Source organism: Rhinopithecus bieti, unplaced genomic scaffold (assembly GCF_001698545.2).
Source record: "Rhinopithecus bieti isolate Rb0 unplaced genomic scaffold, ASM169854v2 scaffold_30846, whole genome shotgun sequence".
Lineage (NCBI taxonomy): Eukaryota > Metazoa > Chordata > Mammalia > Primates > Cercopithecidae > Rhinopithecus > Rhinopithecus bieti.
Genome location: NW_016814438.1, coordinates 3,775,632 through 3,792,099, shown reverse-complemented (window position 1 = coordinate 3,792,099; position 16,468 = coordinate 3,775,632). Strand labels below are relative to the sequence as shown.

The following is a 16,468-nucleotide window of genomic DNA, read 5'->3' as shown; positions in this document are numbered from 1 at the left end:
TATATAATCCAGATTATAATATATATATATTTTTATATATATTATATATAATATATATAAAAATATATATATATTATAATCTGGATTATATACAGAAATCCTTCTTACTGGCATTTAAATCTTGGGCCATCCTAACACTCTTCCCCTTAGCCCCTGACAAACCCGAGACTGGTGTCAGTGAAAAGTACAACGTTGACATTATAACAAACAACAGTTTACAGACTATCATTAGTGCGCTAGGGTATCTTTGCAGAAGGCTTAGCTAGAGCTCCACTGTCACTTTTTTCTTATCGAAATGTAAAATGTTGATTGTTTTATAAGCTGAGTGAAAAATACTTAGGTATTTACATACAATCAGGTCCATAAAAGATAAAAATTCACTTATCAGGATTTGAGTCCTGTTAATTGACATATTCAATTTTCTAGGATGAACTTATAAATAGAATGGGGGGGAGGTAATCAATCTTCATTCCCTCTCTCTTTTCTTTACTCATGAAGAAGCAATGCTTTATCTCTGTCCACTCTGGGTGTGGGGGGAAGTATGCTGCTTGTAAGGGATAATTATTTGGAGAATACTTTAGTTTCATGGTTGATGAAATTACAAAGGGATACTGTTTGGGGTATTAAAGTAAAGAGGTATAACAGAACCTACCTGAAAAAGAACATGTACATGGCAGCTGTGATGCAAAACAAAAGGACCTGTAACAAGGAGAAAATACATTACTTGCAAAAGAACACTGATATCACCATTTGAGTGAATCATAAAAGCAAAATACTATTAAATCTTGTGCCTGAAACAATAAAAGGATACACAAACCAGTCACACACATTTCATATTCTCGACCTTTCATATAAACCAAACTTGTTCAACCTGCGGCCTGTAGGCTGCATGAACTCCAAAACAGCTTTGAATGTGGTCTAACACAATTTGTAAACTTTCTTTAAACATTGCGATTTTTGTTTTTTGCAATTTTTTTTTCAGTTCATCAACTATCATTAGTGTTAGTATATTTCAAGTATGGCCCAAGACAAATTTTCTTCTTCCAATGTGGCCCAGAAAAGCTAAAAGATTGGACACCCCTAATATAACCAATATTAGGAGAATAAATTACAATACTTATATGTAACTATCATCATGTATATAATTATATATATTATACAGACATATACAGACTGGATAGAAGGGTAACAGGGTTCAAAAAAAGGGAACAGCAAATTTTTAACTTTCTGTTAGAATGCCTAAACAAGCAAGCTTAATTTAAAAACAAGGACAACAGCTTTTGTATAATCAATTCAGTGAATAAATCAGAAAGCTTATTAACTATGATATGAAGATGACCAGATTTTCTAATGTAAAATACAGTACAGTTGTCAACCAATTCTAATCAATAAGAAAAGCTCATAAAAATACAATATTCCTTTGTGGAATACGGACTAGCTATAAAAGTAATTAATTCCTCTAGAAGCAGGCATAAGAACATCTGAAACGATGATCTCAAAAACATCACAGTAAACACAACCATATTAAGATGGTATGTGGAAGGAACCCAGAACTCCAGTCCTGACTAACGTCTTAGTTACACCAAAAAAACAGACTGGAAAAGTTGTTTTAAATCACAAAAATTAAAGTTGTAGAATGCATTCTGAAGTTAAAAAACAACAGTATAAATTAAGCATAAAAATCGTCAATGGCTTCACATCACAGACAAATAAGAAATGAACTTTCTTTAGATTGTGAAAGGCTGACCACAAGAACAGAAATGAAAACACTGGAAAAATTGTTTTGCTATTTCTAACACAAATAATTTCTAGTCAACCTGATGAAAGCATGGTAATTATGCCATTACAAATCAAGCTTGACAAGTTTGCTGTCTTAGCCTAAGATAAACATTATATATACAGCCTGAATGACTTAGAAATATATAAATATACCAATGAAAAAGAGGATTGGTATCAATTAATATGAAGTAAATATTATATATATTTATGTAACATTATATATCTATAAAATCTCTTTCTGTGCTAAACACACATACTCTTCTCCCCTCCCTCTTTCGCTTCTTCCTTCCTCTCTCCATCTCTCTTCTCCATTGACTTAAAACACCCTATCCGTGAAGCATAAGGTTCATTTTACCATTTTATTGTTTTTAGAAACATAACTTAAAGCATGTAAAATAATTTTCAGTTATTTCCAATTGATTATAAATTAAAATCTAAGTGGGTTTATTTACTGAGTTTTAACAAAACTCAGTCATGATATTCATTTTTTAAAATTTCTCTATCATTCAATCCCTGGTAGACAATGCCATCCTTCCCAGATGTTCAATGCTTCAGGATTTTCCTCCACTGATCAGTGTCCCCCTTGTAGATCACACCAAAAACCTCTCTAGAAGTATCCCACAAATCTTTCAGACACTCTTCATCTTCTCTAAATATCCAAAGTCTCCCATCCCTCAAAATGTTGACATGATCTATCCTAATATGCTAACCTATCTGTGTTCGTACTAAACTGGTAATTATCTTTACAAATAATACACTCGAAACTGAGAAAAAGTACGTTTCAGAACTCAAGCGTTAGACTAAGATAGACCTACGTTTGAATACTAGTTCTGTGTACCTCTAGATATTTTATATAATTTCCCTAAACCTTAGATTCCTTATCTATAAACTGAGAATAATATCATACTTTGAATTATTTAGAAGAATTAATGAGAGGATGCTTATAAAAGCTTATAAAAACAGTCTGCTGAAGAAGAATTAATGAGACGATGCTTACAAAAGAAAGGTGGAGTTACCATCCAACAAATAATGGGAGAGTGCTATAAGTAGCTTTTTGGGTGAATATGTTTATTATTTTGCTTATGATGATTATTTTACAGGTGTATAGCTATGTCAAAACTTATAAAATTGTACACTTTAAATATGTACAGTTTATTTTAATTATACCTCAATAAAGCTATTAAATCATTTAGATAGCTACACATGTCCAGTAACTACAGTATTGGACTGCAATATCCTGTAAGGTCCTTGAGGGTCAGAATTGCATTTAAATATCCTCTCTATTTAGCAGGTACAGAGTAACCACTTGGCCAATATTTGTTTAATGAAGGAATGTAAGATACAGTTAGCTCAGTGAGCATGGGCGTATCGCTTATCTTTTCAGGATCTGAGTTTCCTGATACAAAAAAATATGATGGTTTATTTCAAAGTGTCTTTTAGCTTTAAAATTCTGTAATTTCAAACACAGAGGAAGTATTCTTCCTTATTTAGCTGTGAATTTAGATTTATTTGGAAAAATACTTTGTGAAAGTAACAATGATAAAATAGCACAGTTTTAAAAACTTTTAAAAAACTTAGCTAAAAATGAAACGCTGTTGATGTTAGCTGTCTTGTAGTTTTAACTGATTGGGGTCTTGGTCTTTACATTTGAAGTGCATTGCTTGTAGGCAGCATATTAATAGTTTCTTGCTTTTTTATCCTATCAGAAAATCTTTGTCTCTCAATTGAGATATTTATACTATCTACATTTAATATGATTATTGGCATGCTTATATTTAAATCTATCATCTTGCTGTTTAGTTCTCTACTTATCTATTACTGTTTTTTTCCCCTCGTTTCTGTCCCTTTTTGATTAACTAAGTTTTTGTATTGTTTTGTTTTGTTTTTTGAGACAGAGTCTCACTCTGTTGCCCAGGCTGAAGTGCAGTGTTGCAATCTCGGCTCACTGCAACCTCCACCTCCCATGTTCAAGCAATTGTCCTGTCTCAGCCTCCCCAGTAGCTGGGAATACAGGCACATGTCACCACACTCAGTTAATTTTTGTATTTTTAGTAGAGATGGGGTTTCACCACATCAGTCAGGCTGCTCTCAAACTCCTGACCTCACGTGATCCACCCACCTCGGTCTCTGAAAGTGCTGGGATTACAGGTGTAAGCCACTGCACCCAGCAACTGAGTATTTTTCAATGATTGCATTTTCTTCCCTTTGTTGGCTTATTTTAGTGTTGGTTTTATGGTTTATAGTACACATCTTTAAATTGTTGTCTATATTCAAATGACATTATACTACTTAACATATAGAAAAAAAATCTTCCAATAATGTATTTCCATTTCTCCCCTCTTGATCTTTGTGCTATTATTGTCATCCATAGTGTGTGTATGTACAGATATATCTAAATTCATCATTATACTTTAATCACTTTGACTTAAAAATGTAGGTCTGCAAAAAGTTTTTTCATTTTGTTTTGAAAGATACTTTTGCTGGGTATAGAATTTTAGGCTGATGGATCATTTTGTTTCTGTGGTTTACAAATGTCACTCCACTGTCTTTTCACAATTTGATTATGATGTGCCTTGGGTAGTCTTCAAAATATTTCCTGTAGTAGGATTTATTAGGCTACTTGGATCTGTGGGTTTACAGTTTCTATCAAATATAAGTAATTTTCGGTCATTATTTCACCATTATTTCTTCTTCTCCCTTCTCTGCTTCAAGAACTCCAATTACATGAATAGGAGGTCACCCACAACTCACAGATGTTATCTTTATTTGGTGATTAAAAAAGAAAAAAACAAAACCATGGCCAGGTGCAGTGGCTCATCCCTGTAATCCCAGCACTTTGGGAGGCCGAGGCTGTCAGATCACTTGAGGTCAGGAGTTCTTGACCAGCCTGTCCAACACGGCAAAATCGTCTCCACTAAAAATACAAAAATTAGTCAGGCATGGTGGTGCACACCTGTAATTCCAGCTACTTGGGAGACTGAGACATAAGAATTCCTTGAACCCAGGAGACAGAGGTTGCAGTGAGTGAGACTGCACCACTGCACTCCAGCCGGGGTGATGGAATGAGACTCTGTCTCAAAAAAAAAAAAAAGAAAAGAAAAGAAAAAAGAAAAAACGTCTCTTTCTCTCTATGTTTCATTTTAGATGGTTTCTATTCTTATGTCTTCAGGCTCACTAACATTTTATTCTGCAATGTATAATCTGTCATTAATACCATCCAGTAAGCTTTTCATCTCACAAATTGTAATTTTCATCTCTAGAAGTTTCATTTTTCCTTTTTCCCCCATTTCCATATCTCTAACTTCTTGAAACTATAAAATTCAGCTATGATAACTCTTTTTAATGTCTTTGTCTGCAATTTAACATATTTATAAATTATCATTTGGCACTAATTTGCTGATTTATCTATTCATTATGGGTCAAATTTTCCTATTTCTTATTGCATGGTGGTAATTTTTTACTGGCTGTCAGCCATTCTAAATTTTACCTTAATGGGTGTTGCCTATGTTTGTATTCCCATACGTTTTCTTGAGCTTTGTTGTGAGACACAGTTAAGTTACTTGGAGACAGTTTGATCTTTTAAGGACTTGCTTTTAGGACATTTTAATAAGATATGAAATACAAGGCTAATTATTCCCCATACTAAGGTAAAACATTATGTGTACTTTACCCAATGCCACATGAATCTTTGAGATTTTCCAGTCTGGCTAATAGAAACAGACAATATTCCTATTCCTGTTTGAGTGCTAACTACCCAATTAAAAACCTCTAATTCTTCAGATTGGTCTTTCTTTGGCTTGGAGCAGGTTCCTCACATGCAAGTCCTACTCAGTAATCAGCTGAGTACTTTCCTCTCTAGTGCTCTGTTCTGTGACCTGTATCCAGCATGGTCCGCCTACACTTTGAGCTTTATTTCCTCAACTCGCAAAGTCCTCTAGGTTTTGTCTGAGTGACCCCTCTTTAATCCATGCCCGGAAATTCTCTCTAGACAGTAAGCTTGGGTAACTGTAGAGCACATTTGTTTCCTATATCTCAGGGAACACTGTCCTTCAATACTTAATATCCAGGATCTTGCATACCATTTTTTCATATACTTTGTTCATGTTTTTGATCAAGTTGTTTCCACTCTCCAACTGGAAGAGTAAATCTATCACTGGTATCAAATCATGACTGGAATCAGTGTGGTTATTTAAATTTAAATTAATTAAAATTAAGTAATACTAAATTTGTTTCTTCATTCACCCTAGCCATATCTCAAGTAATCAAAAGCCATATGTGGTAGTGGATACCATAACAGACAGAACAGATATAGATCATTCTCATCACTGCAAAAAGTTCCAATGGACATCTCTAGACAGTGAATGACATTTTCATTGTGTATTACAGCAATGTTTTAGCACTTTACATATTTTAACTTTAGCTGCAAAGTATACATCTGCACATATATATGCTTTACACTTTCATGTGTAAATTGACACAAAAAATTAATGATCATATTTAATCTGTTCACTTGTAGAAACAATATAATACTACCTATTACATATGCCATAAGGATTTATATACGATGTAACATACATAAAGCCTAATAGCGTGACTAGCACATCATAGATGCTCAATACATGGTAACTTTTAACTTGAAAAAATTTCACTATAATTCATTACCACTTCACAGCCATGGGGCAATATACTTCAGCCGGATAAGTAATTCTGAAATTGCTGTTTTCACTTTTGTAAAAATAGTTTTAAATTAAAAAAAAATTATCAGTCAGCCGGGCGCGGTGGCTCAAGCCTGTAATCCCAGCACTTTGGGAGGCCGAGACGGGCGGATCACGAGGTCAGGAGATCGAGACCATCCTGGCTAACATGGTGAAACCCCGTCTCTACCAAAAATACAAAAAAAAAAACTAGCCGGGCGAGGTGGCGGGCGCCTGTAGTCCCAGCTACTCCGGAGGCTGAGGCAGGAGAATGGCGTAAACCCGGGAGGCGGAGCTTGCAGTGAGCTGAGATTCGGCCACTGCACTCCAGCCAGGGCGACAGAGCAAGGCTCCGTCTCAAAAAAAAAAAAAAAAAAAAAAAAAAAATCAGTCATACTAAAACATGGATGAACCTCAAATACATTATGCTAAATTAAAGAGTCCAATTACAAAGACCAATTATGTATGATATTGTTAATATAAAATTCTAGAACAGGCAAGTCCGTCTACAGAAAGTAGAACAGTGGTGGCCTAGAGTTGGAGGAGTAAGGGGTGATGGAGAGGAACTACTAAGGGATGATGAGGAAGGACTGTTAATAGGTACAAGATTTCTTTGGGGGCAATGAAAAGGTTTTAAAATTAGATTGCAGGGTTGGATGCACACACAACTCAGTAAATATTTGAAAAACCCATGAAACTGATACATTAAACTGGTAAATCTTATAGCATATAAACTACACTTCAAAAAAGCTGTTAAACTGATACAAAAAAGTAATGCATGTACATGATAAAAATAAAAATTCAAACAGAATAACAAATAACAATGAAAAGAAAGTTCCCTTCTAAGATTTTGGACTTTTATAGAATTTTGTATGAATATGTACATACCTTTGTACATAGAAATATATCAAATACAGATATTGTCTTAAAGACATATACTTTTCAATTTTATATACACAAAGCACACACATATATGGATATGCTGAAGTTTATTTAAAATCTCCTATGAATACTTAGAATGGATGCAATAAACTTTTCTAAATACCAAAGTATACTTTGTAAACGTATCTCTGGAGGTGAATTCTTGTAAAGGACAAGTACATTTTTAATTTTGACAAATATTGCCAAAGTGACCTCCAAAGAAAACCATACCAATATATACTCCCCACAACAGCATATGAAAGTAGCTATTTCCTTACACTAGTTATTTTCCTATACCCACAAAAACTGTGTTTTATCCTTGCCAGACTGATAGGTGAAAGAAATGTTATTTCATATTATAGTTACATCCCTCTTATTAAGTGAAGCTGAGCCTCCCAGGTTTATAATCCTTTTGTTTGTTTTTTTTGGTTGGTTGGTTGGTTAAACTACTTTTTCATATGCTTTATTTTTGGTTGGGTTAATGGCCTTTTAGAAACAATTTTGTTTTCTGAAACTGAATACATTTATATGAAAACATGGAATTTTATTATTATTAACAAAAATATGGGTGGTTAAACAAAAGCAATCACATAAAAGAAACGTCAAAATGTATTAAGCCAATATAACATAAGGGTACAGAAAGTATAACAAATAATGTGCAAATAAAGTTCATTCAGCTGGAAAATAGTGTTTTCTCTCTGGAAAGACTTTGTAGGAAATGACAGATTTACAATGTATTGCTTCCTGTTATAGGTCTTACAAAACTTTCAAGAAAAACTGTACTATTCTGTCATCACTATGTCATGTAGAATTACACAAAAACTATGCCTCGCAAGCAGTAGCAAAGGAACAAAATCACAATATAGGAAGTCCTTAAAATAATCAGAAATATCAAAAATGTGAACATGACCAAAAGTAAACACAGCCTGGTAAAGAAAGCTGTTTTTACTATTTAAGCCTGAAAGTGGTTAAAACATATATCCATTTTAAATTGTACTAGAGAACTGAACGCATGGTACGTTTAACTATTTCCTACCACAAAACTCTTCTGCTTTTTAGTGTATTTGATTATTTGTTTTTTGCCCCTGATCACAGTGCCTGTGGCCATTCCTTCTTGAGTATCTCCAAAGACACTGATGCTTAGTGAGTAGGGAACCTAGCTGGCCTTCACTATTCACCAAGTTCATCTCCCCCGATATTCATTAAGATCCTCTTCCTTCCATGACTCAAATAAATACTGAAACTGAAGAGCAATATACTTCCTCTTGCACCGTCTGTACTTCATTCATATTTTAGCCATGTTTCTATCTATCCATTCAACAAAAATTAATCTGGTGTTATGTGTTTCTAATATTTTACAACTCAGCAACTTGAAAGGGGAAAGATGTAGAAAGGTAAGCTCTGGATTCAGGAGCCTTCATGACCTTGAATAAAACAGAAAAGACAAGGAACCACAAGTTCTCACCCTCCTTCATTTATTTATTCAATATCTGTTATAGTCCCAGCACATTATGAGAAAATAACTACCTAATAGTTGATTCTTGTTGCCCTGAAGAACATAGTTTGGTGGAAATGTAGGCATATTAACAGATCATTCCAATAGAATACAATAGGACAGAAGTATTTATACTTCATCCTATAGGTGGTACTCACCAAAACATCTGACTATATTGTTATTTTAATTATTTAATATATTTAAGCAATGGTTTTTGTGTTGTTTGTATACTTTCTTTATGTCTCTTAATTACTTAGAACACAAAGTCCCAGAGGGCAGATACATAGATACATTATTGATAATAAGAGTTTTCCTAATGTTAGTTTCTATTTAAAGAAACCATCTTGCAAGAAACTAAACGGTATTTCCATTCATATACTTTTTTAAAACACTAAACTTTAGACTCTGCTAAGCATCTTCAACTTTTCTGAAAACAGACTATTGCACGGTCTCTTGTGAATACAGCTCTTACTGAACAAGTAAGTATTATTATAATTTACAATGTGTGTTCAAAGTCAAAACATATGCAACATATCATTATCATAATATTTATTTGTCTTATATGTAATTTTAAGCAACACTATCCTAAAGTTAAATAGCTATGTATTGATATATAACAATTTTTTAAAATCACTGTTTAATTAAAATCACTCATAACATACAGTCCATTTTTTAAATTAATTCATTTGTTTTTGGATTAGCAGCTTTACCTAATTTTTTTTTTATGTTTCTATTCCTTGATAAAACAAATACAAGGAAAGCATAAAATCTTAAAGAGAATTTAGAGTCAAAATGCCAGACTAGAAGTAAGAAAGAAGTCTTGGATCTCCAGATTAAGACTGTAAACTTGATTAAATCACTGTTATTCTTTAAACCTTAATTTTCATCCATAAAAGAAGTTACACTAATCTCTAGGATACTTCAGAACTTCAAAGTTCTATCATTCCATAAGTCAATTTTTGTCAGAGTACAACAAACATTTCAGTGCACATTGTAACTAATATATAATATTATAATAATACAGAATAAGCCAAGTCTCAGAATTTATGTATACACCAAGAAAATAAAATTACTTTCACTGAATTGAGTGTGGGAACTCAAAGGAAATATGCCAGAAACTTAGGCCTAGTCTCTTACTTGCACTGTTCACCACTGTGTTTTTGTTTTGTTTTGTTTTTGTGTTTGTGTTTGTTTTTTTGAGATGGAGTCTCACTCTATTGCCCAGGCTGGAGTACACTGGGGTAATCTCAGCTCATTGTAACGTCTACCTCCCAGGTTCAAGTGATTCCCATGCCTCAGCCTCCCTAGTAGCTGGGACTATAGGCATGCGCCACCATACCCAGTTAATTTGTGTATTTTTAGTAGAGATGGGGTTTCACCATGTTGGCCAGGCAGGCTGGTCTCAAACTCCTGACCTCAGGTGATCCTCCTGCCTCGGACTCCCAAAGTGCTGGGATTACAGGCATGAACCACCACACCCAGGCCACCATTCTTGATTTCTACCTCCAAGGTCACTAAATAGAGTCTGGCAACACATTAACCTTTACATATTCTATTTGTAGAAGCAGATATGTTAGAGTGGCTGGGTGAAGTACAGCCTATACGCTATCCTGTCCTTCTATAGTAAGTAGATTAGTCATAGTTGCATCTTATCTTCTGTAAAAATGGGACAATTTAAAGTTAAGTTTTCAATACTCAGTAAGTAATATTAAATATATCCTTATATATAATATTAAATATATCCTTATGATATATATTAAGGATATGTAATAACAGTCCTTATTACAACAAAATTCTAATTCCGCTGACAGATTTTTAAAAATAAACAGTTTAAAACAACTTGCTACTTGAAAGATTACAAATAGAGATTTACATATGGAAAAATCCAGCCTTTATTTAAAATATAAAAGAAAATTCAATGGTCAAATGACAATCAAGGCAAGAAGTCATTCATGAAACAGAATACTAATTCAAGTATACTCTCAGAGCTGGGACTACAAAAGCCAATTAGACATCATCATCAAACACCCACAACATTTTATTCACATCTTTATTTACCATGTAAAGGAAATGCAGTTTATTGGAAGTAAAGGTTAGCTAATGACTTAGGTTTAAAATTTACTAAGACATTCAGCTGCGTCTTTTATTTCTCACATCATTCCTCTATTTTATGGTCAATTAATTGGTCATTATAAGTCATTATCATTAAAAATGCAATTCAAAATAAACAAGAAAAGAATTAATGTGAACAGGAAGAGTGAGGAACTAAAAGGAGCCATGGGAGAGTTTAAAGATGGATAGTTAGTGAAGGTAAATTTCTTTTTAAAGTGACCAATGAACATGGAGAAAAAGAAAAGAGGAGGAATAAAACAATATTAATAATAATAAACTATTAATGGTGCCAGGCACTAGGTAAGTTTTTAACATTTCTATTTTAAAGGTGAGGCAATTGGAATCAAAAGTTAAGGTACTCACCTAAAATCACAGAATATTTAAGTAGCTGAACCAAGACTCAAAGCCAGGACTGTCTGACTTCAAACTGAAGCTTTCAATTATACCCCTCTGCCTCTAAAAAGTACTTTATTCTCAATAATGTTGGTTTAGTGATTACTGTGTTTCCAAGGTAGGAGTAATCCCACTAATGCTTCCAAATTTTTTTTTTAACAAGATGTGTCTGGCCTTTTAAAAAAGGGAGTAAGCAGAATCTCAGAGTTCAGTATCATATTAATTATAGTGTAACAACACCACAAATTGCAGATGTTATTGAACAGTCACCATATGTTACATGTTATATGAAGTCCTTAACATACACTGTTTCATGTAATGCTCAAAACATCCCTGCGATGTAGGGATCATTACCCCTACTTCAGAGATGAGATTTAGAGAGACATAGATAGTTACGCGATTGAGCTAGGTTTTGAAACCAGGTAAGATTCCAAAGCCCATGAGCTGTCATGGATTTCTCTCAAGTACTTTTTATAATCCCATTAAAGATTTACAGCATTTACGAATTTCATTCAACTTAATTATGAAACATCTACTATTTTCATGTACAGCAGATGAAACAGTAAGTTAAAATATAGTCTGTGTTAAGAAGCTCGTTATCTATATAATGAACGAGATTTAAGAAAAGGTGACAGGAAAACTCCATAATCCTTATTTATTCTAGTGAAGAACAGCAGATGTAAGAAGCAAAATTTTTAAATTTCCAAAATAAATAATCTAAATATTATGAACAAAAACTAAAACCTCACTTGTTTACATATGTAGTAAGATGAGAGGATAAACTGCATAAGTAAGCTTTTCAGTATGTTTATATAAACTTATAAGAGACCATTCTTTATCCTAATGCTGCCAAACATGTTACTTTTTCAAATTAAAAAAAGGAAAAAAAAACTCACATGTCATTCAGCACATGAAGAAGGAGGAGAAGAAAGGTGCTATATGAACTCAGGGCAAAGTTACAGCTGAAAAAATATTATGTTTTCAGTAGGTCAAAGTAGACAGGTCACCTATGTGAAGCCTACTTGTTATAAATGAACAATTTGTAGTAAGTTCATTATTTTCATCCAAAGGGTGGTATTCCCATTAACCTCAAGTAAGAATAAGAACCAGGCTTAAGGTGATATTATGTTTTTACTTCTGAGACATTAAAAAATAAATAAATAAGAGCTTCTAGATTACTTTAGAAAGGTCACAGCAAGGCCACATAACAAACAGCACATACCAATATGGCAATTCAGATTTCTGTCATTTGACAAAAGCTAAGAAAGATCACCAGAATGAAGATTATTGTTCACTAAGGCGGCCAATAAGATAACACTCACTCACTACTTCACTAAACTACAAGGTTTTGTGGACAAAAGGCCAACAGTGGCCCTCTAGCTGAGTTCCACATTTTTTTAAGTATATATTGATAGCCAATTTAATCCCAATACATAATTCAAGAACAAGTAGAAGGACATACAATCTCTTTACTTGTTTTAATTACAGCACACGAGTACATACTCATATATTAGTATAATAGAGTAACACTTAGTTCTCCCAAATAGTGTGTCCTGTTGCCCATCTTCAAGCCATCTACCAGTTCCTTGGGCATATGTCATTCCAAAATTCATTTTAGAAAATCATTCCTTAATTAGGCATGGTATTGCTCATATATGGTTTGGTTTGGACCTATCCAGCTGCAAATTCCTCTTTTCATACTCAGTTCCCATTATCATTTCTTCAGTCAGAAATGGTCCTGAACTAGTAATGTTTTGGGGTTTCTTTTCTTTTCTTTTCCTTTTTTTTTTTTTTTTTTTTTTTTTTGACACAGAGTCTTGCTCTCTTACCCAGGCTGGAGTGCAGTGGTGTGATCTCAGCTCACTGCAACCTCTACCTCCCAGGTTCAAGCGATTCTCTTGCTTCAGCCGCCAGAGTGGCTGGAATCACAGGCATGCACAACCACACCCAGCTAATTGTGTGTGTGTGTGTGTGTGTGTGTGTGTGTGTGTGTTTAGTAGAGACACTGTTTCACCATGTTGGCCAGGCTGGTCTCGAACTCCTGACCTCAGGTGATCCACACACACCCAGCCTTTTGGGAGTTTTTTCTAATGAGGTCAAACGAAGACTTAAAGCGCAATGAGTGTATGCACTTAAATTCTGAATCAGATGAACTATATAGAAGTGCTTTTCAGGCCAGGCGCAGTGGCTCACAACTGTAATCCCAGCACTTTGGGAGACCAAGGCAGTAGATCACAAGGTCAGGAGATCGAGACCATCCTGGCTAACATGGTGAAACCCCATCTCTACTAACAGTACAAAAAAAAATTAGCTGGGTGTGGTGGCAGGCACCTGTAGTCACGGCTACTTGGGAGGCTGAGGCAGGAGAACAGCATGAACCTGGGAGGCAGAGCTTGCAGTGAGCCGAAAATTGCACCACTGCACTCCAGCCCTGGGCGACCGAGTGGGACTCCATCTCAGGGAGAAAAAAAAAAAAAAAAAAAAAAGTGCTTTTCAACTTCATTTACCTGCAGAATAATAGACTTCTCGATATATTTTCCCAAATTAATCTACAGACAAGATTTTTCCTTTCAAGCTTCCTATGCTTATTATAAGCAAGGAAACAATTGACTACAACTGTCAGTGTGTTGTATAAACCTTAAGAAAACTCATTTCTGTGCTTTTCTCCTCCTCTCCAATCAGCATGACAAACTCAGTAATTCCAGTTTATCACTACAAAATGTAATGATATTGAATAGAAGTTTTGCAAATACTTACAAAAGTATTTTAACAGTTTATAGATTAGAGAGGGATATAACAATAATCCAACAGTGATTTTTCTTTTTCTTTTTTTTCTTTCTTTTTTTTTTTTTTTTGAGAAAGCTTTGCTTCCTGTTTGCCTCAGGCTGAGTGCAATGGCATGATCTCGGCTCACTGCAACTTCCACCTCCCGGGTTCAAGTGATTCTCCAGCCTCAAATTCCCGAGTAGTTGAGATTACAGGTGCCTGCCACCACACCTGGCTAATTTTTGTATTTTTAGTAGAGACGGGGTTTCACTATGCTGGTTAGGCAGGTCTTGAACTCCTGACCTCAGGTGATCTGCCTGCCTCAGCCTCCCAAAGTGCTGGGATTACCGGCGTGAGTCACCACACCTGGCCCAGTAATTTTTTTTTCTTTTTTTTTTTTGAGACAGAGTCTAGCTCTGTCACCCAGGCTGGAGTGCAGTGGCGTGATCTCAGCTCACTGCAAGCTCCGTCTCCCGGGTTCACACCATTCTGCTGCCTCAGCCTCCCGAGTAGCTGGGACTATAGGCGCCCGCCACCATGCCCGGCTAATTTTTTTGTAATTTTAGTAGAGACAGGGTTTCACCATGTTAGCCAGGATGGTCTCAATCTCCTGACCTCATGATCCGCCTGCCTTGGCCTCCCAAAGTGCTGGGATTACAGGCATGAGCCATCGTGCCTGGCCCTGGCCCAGTAATATTTTTAAAATTCAGTCAACTTTGTTCAATATGCAGTTGAGTCTAGAGCAATTAGTAAAAACTTAAATGGTGAGTTAGCTTTGTTTCAACAGTAAAAATGATTTTGAGAATAAACATAGGGATGAAAATCTAGTGACACTGTAAAATCACATTTATCTAGGATCAGCTCTTAGCTATGAATTCCAAAGTGATAAAAGAGAAGACAGACATTTATAGACCAGACGTTACCCCGATCATGGAAACTTCCTTTTTATTTTGTATTCTAGTTGCATGTGGTTAAGATCTTATACAAAATTTCTGTACAGAGAGTGTCAAGAATGAATCTGGTCCATATGACCTACAATGCAATAGGTAGTCAGTGTCTGTGTAAAGGCAAAACCATAATTTTAGGAATTAAAATCTGGAAATGTTTATACAAACTGTAACCCCTAAAGTAATATTACTCTTACAATGATGGTGTCAATATTTAGCATGTATTTATAAATAAATAGGTTTACATGTGCAATTCCCCTTTGGAATCCTCTTACCAAAGGAAGTATTCACTGAACTTTCTAAATAAACCCAAAATAATGTACTATAAAAATCTTAGTCTCCACCTTAGCTGATTTTTCATAATGTCTGCATCTAAGAAGACTAACAGGTTTCAGAATGAAGAATGCAATCCTCATATGGTATTTTAGTCCCTCAATTATGTTCACAACCTGATAATCATCAATCCCAGTAGAAAGTCTCACAAAAAGAAAAACTAGTTTTGTTTTTTCGTCTCAATCTTTTTTCTCCAGAAGATGTCATTAAAATGCATGGGAAGGACTGAACAAAGGTTACCTTAAACTTTATGACAACAGAATTCTTAATGTTTCCAGTCTTTTTTTTAGTAGCAATAGCATAGCAATGAGGTTTAGCTTACTTCTCCTGTTTTATTTCGTGAATACATCCACATTAATTTTTATTTTAAAATAGCAGTAATATGGATGTATATTTATTCTAGGTTTTATTCCAAAGAACTACCTTGAAAATGCAGGTTATTAAACATATAGACATACTGGACATAGATTTCATGGTTAAGATTTTTAAAAATTCATTTTAATCACTCATATAAGTTATAGGCATATCTCTTATCCAACTCTCAGATTTTTTAAGTGTCTACTTTTAAAAATATCTTACAGGTTATAAAGAAAGCTAGAGCCTTCTCGAAATAAAGTTTTACAAACCAAAACATGTAGAAAATTCTCCCTGGGATGTTTCTAAAACACCATGTCTAAATACCATTGCTGTCTTCACCCACAAAGTTAGAATGAGATGAACAGGCAGTATCTTAGCAGAGTAGAACAACTCCATATTGTCATGCGAGGAAGATCTGGAGTGAAACAGGGTAATAACCTCAAAACTAAGTCCTCACAATATCCAAAGCACTTTGAAAGTGATATGACCTGGTCTTCTCAGTCTTCAAAATTTAATTAGTAACAATAAGCCAGACTAATTTAGGGTGGAAGCTACAAATCCTGAAGAGTATTTCTAAATGTACTCTTTTTAGTGTGTTAAATATAGGACATGGCAAAAATGAGGTATGTTTATATATGTTAGCCAAAATCTTCACATGGCAATTCTGTCTT

General features: G+C 34.6%; 1 protein-coding gene across 3 annotated transcripts in view; it reads right to left on the bottom strand.

Moving 5' to 3' along the window:
• Nucleotides 1–16,468, bottom strand: part of TMEM135 (transmembrane protein 135) — a 271,052-nt gene that overhangs the window by 82,554 nt on the left and 172,030 nt on the right. For all 3 annotated transcript variants that reach the window (XM_017850919.1, XM_017850917.1, XM_017850918.1), the window contains one exon: nt 653–699. In XM_017850919.1, the coding sequence (XP_017706408.1) occupies nt 653–699 (47 nt within the window). The remainder of the gene's footprint in view (nt 1–652; nt 700–16,468) is intronic.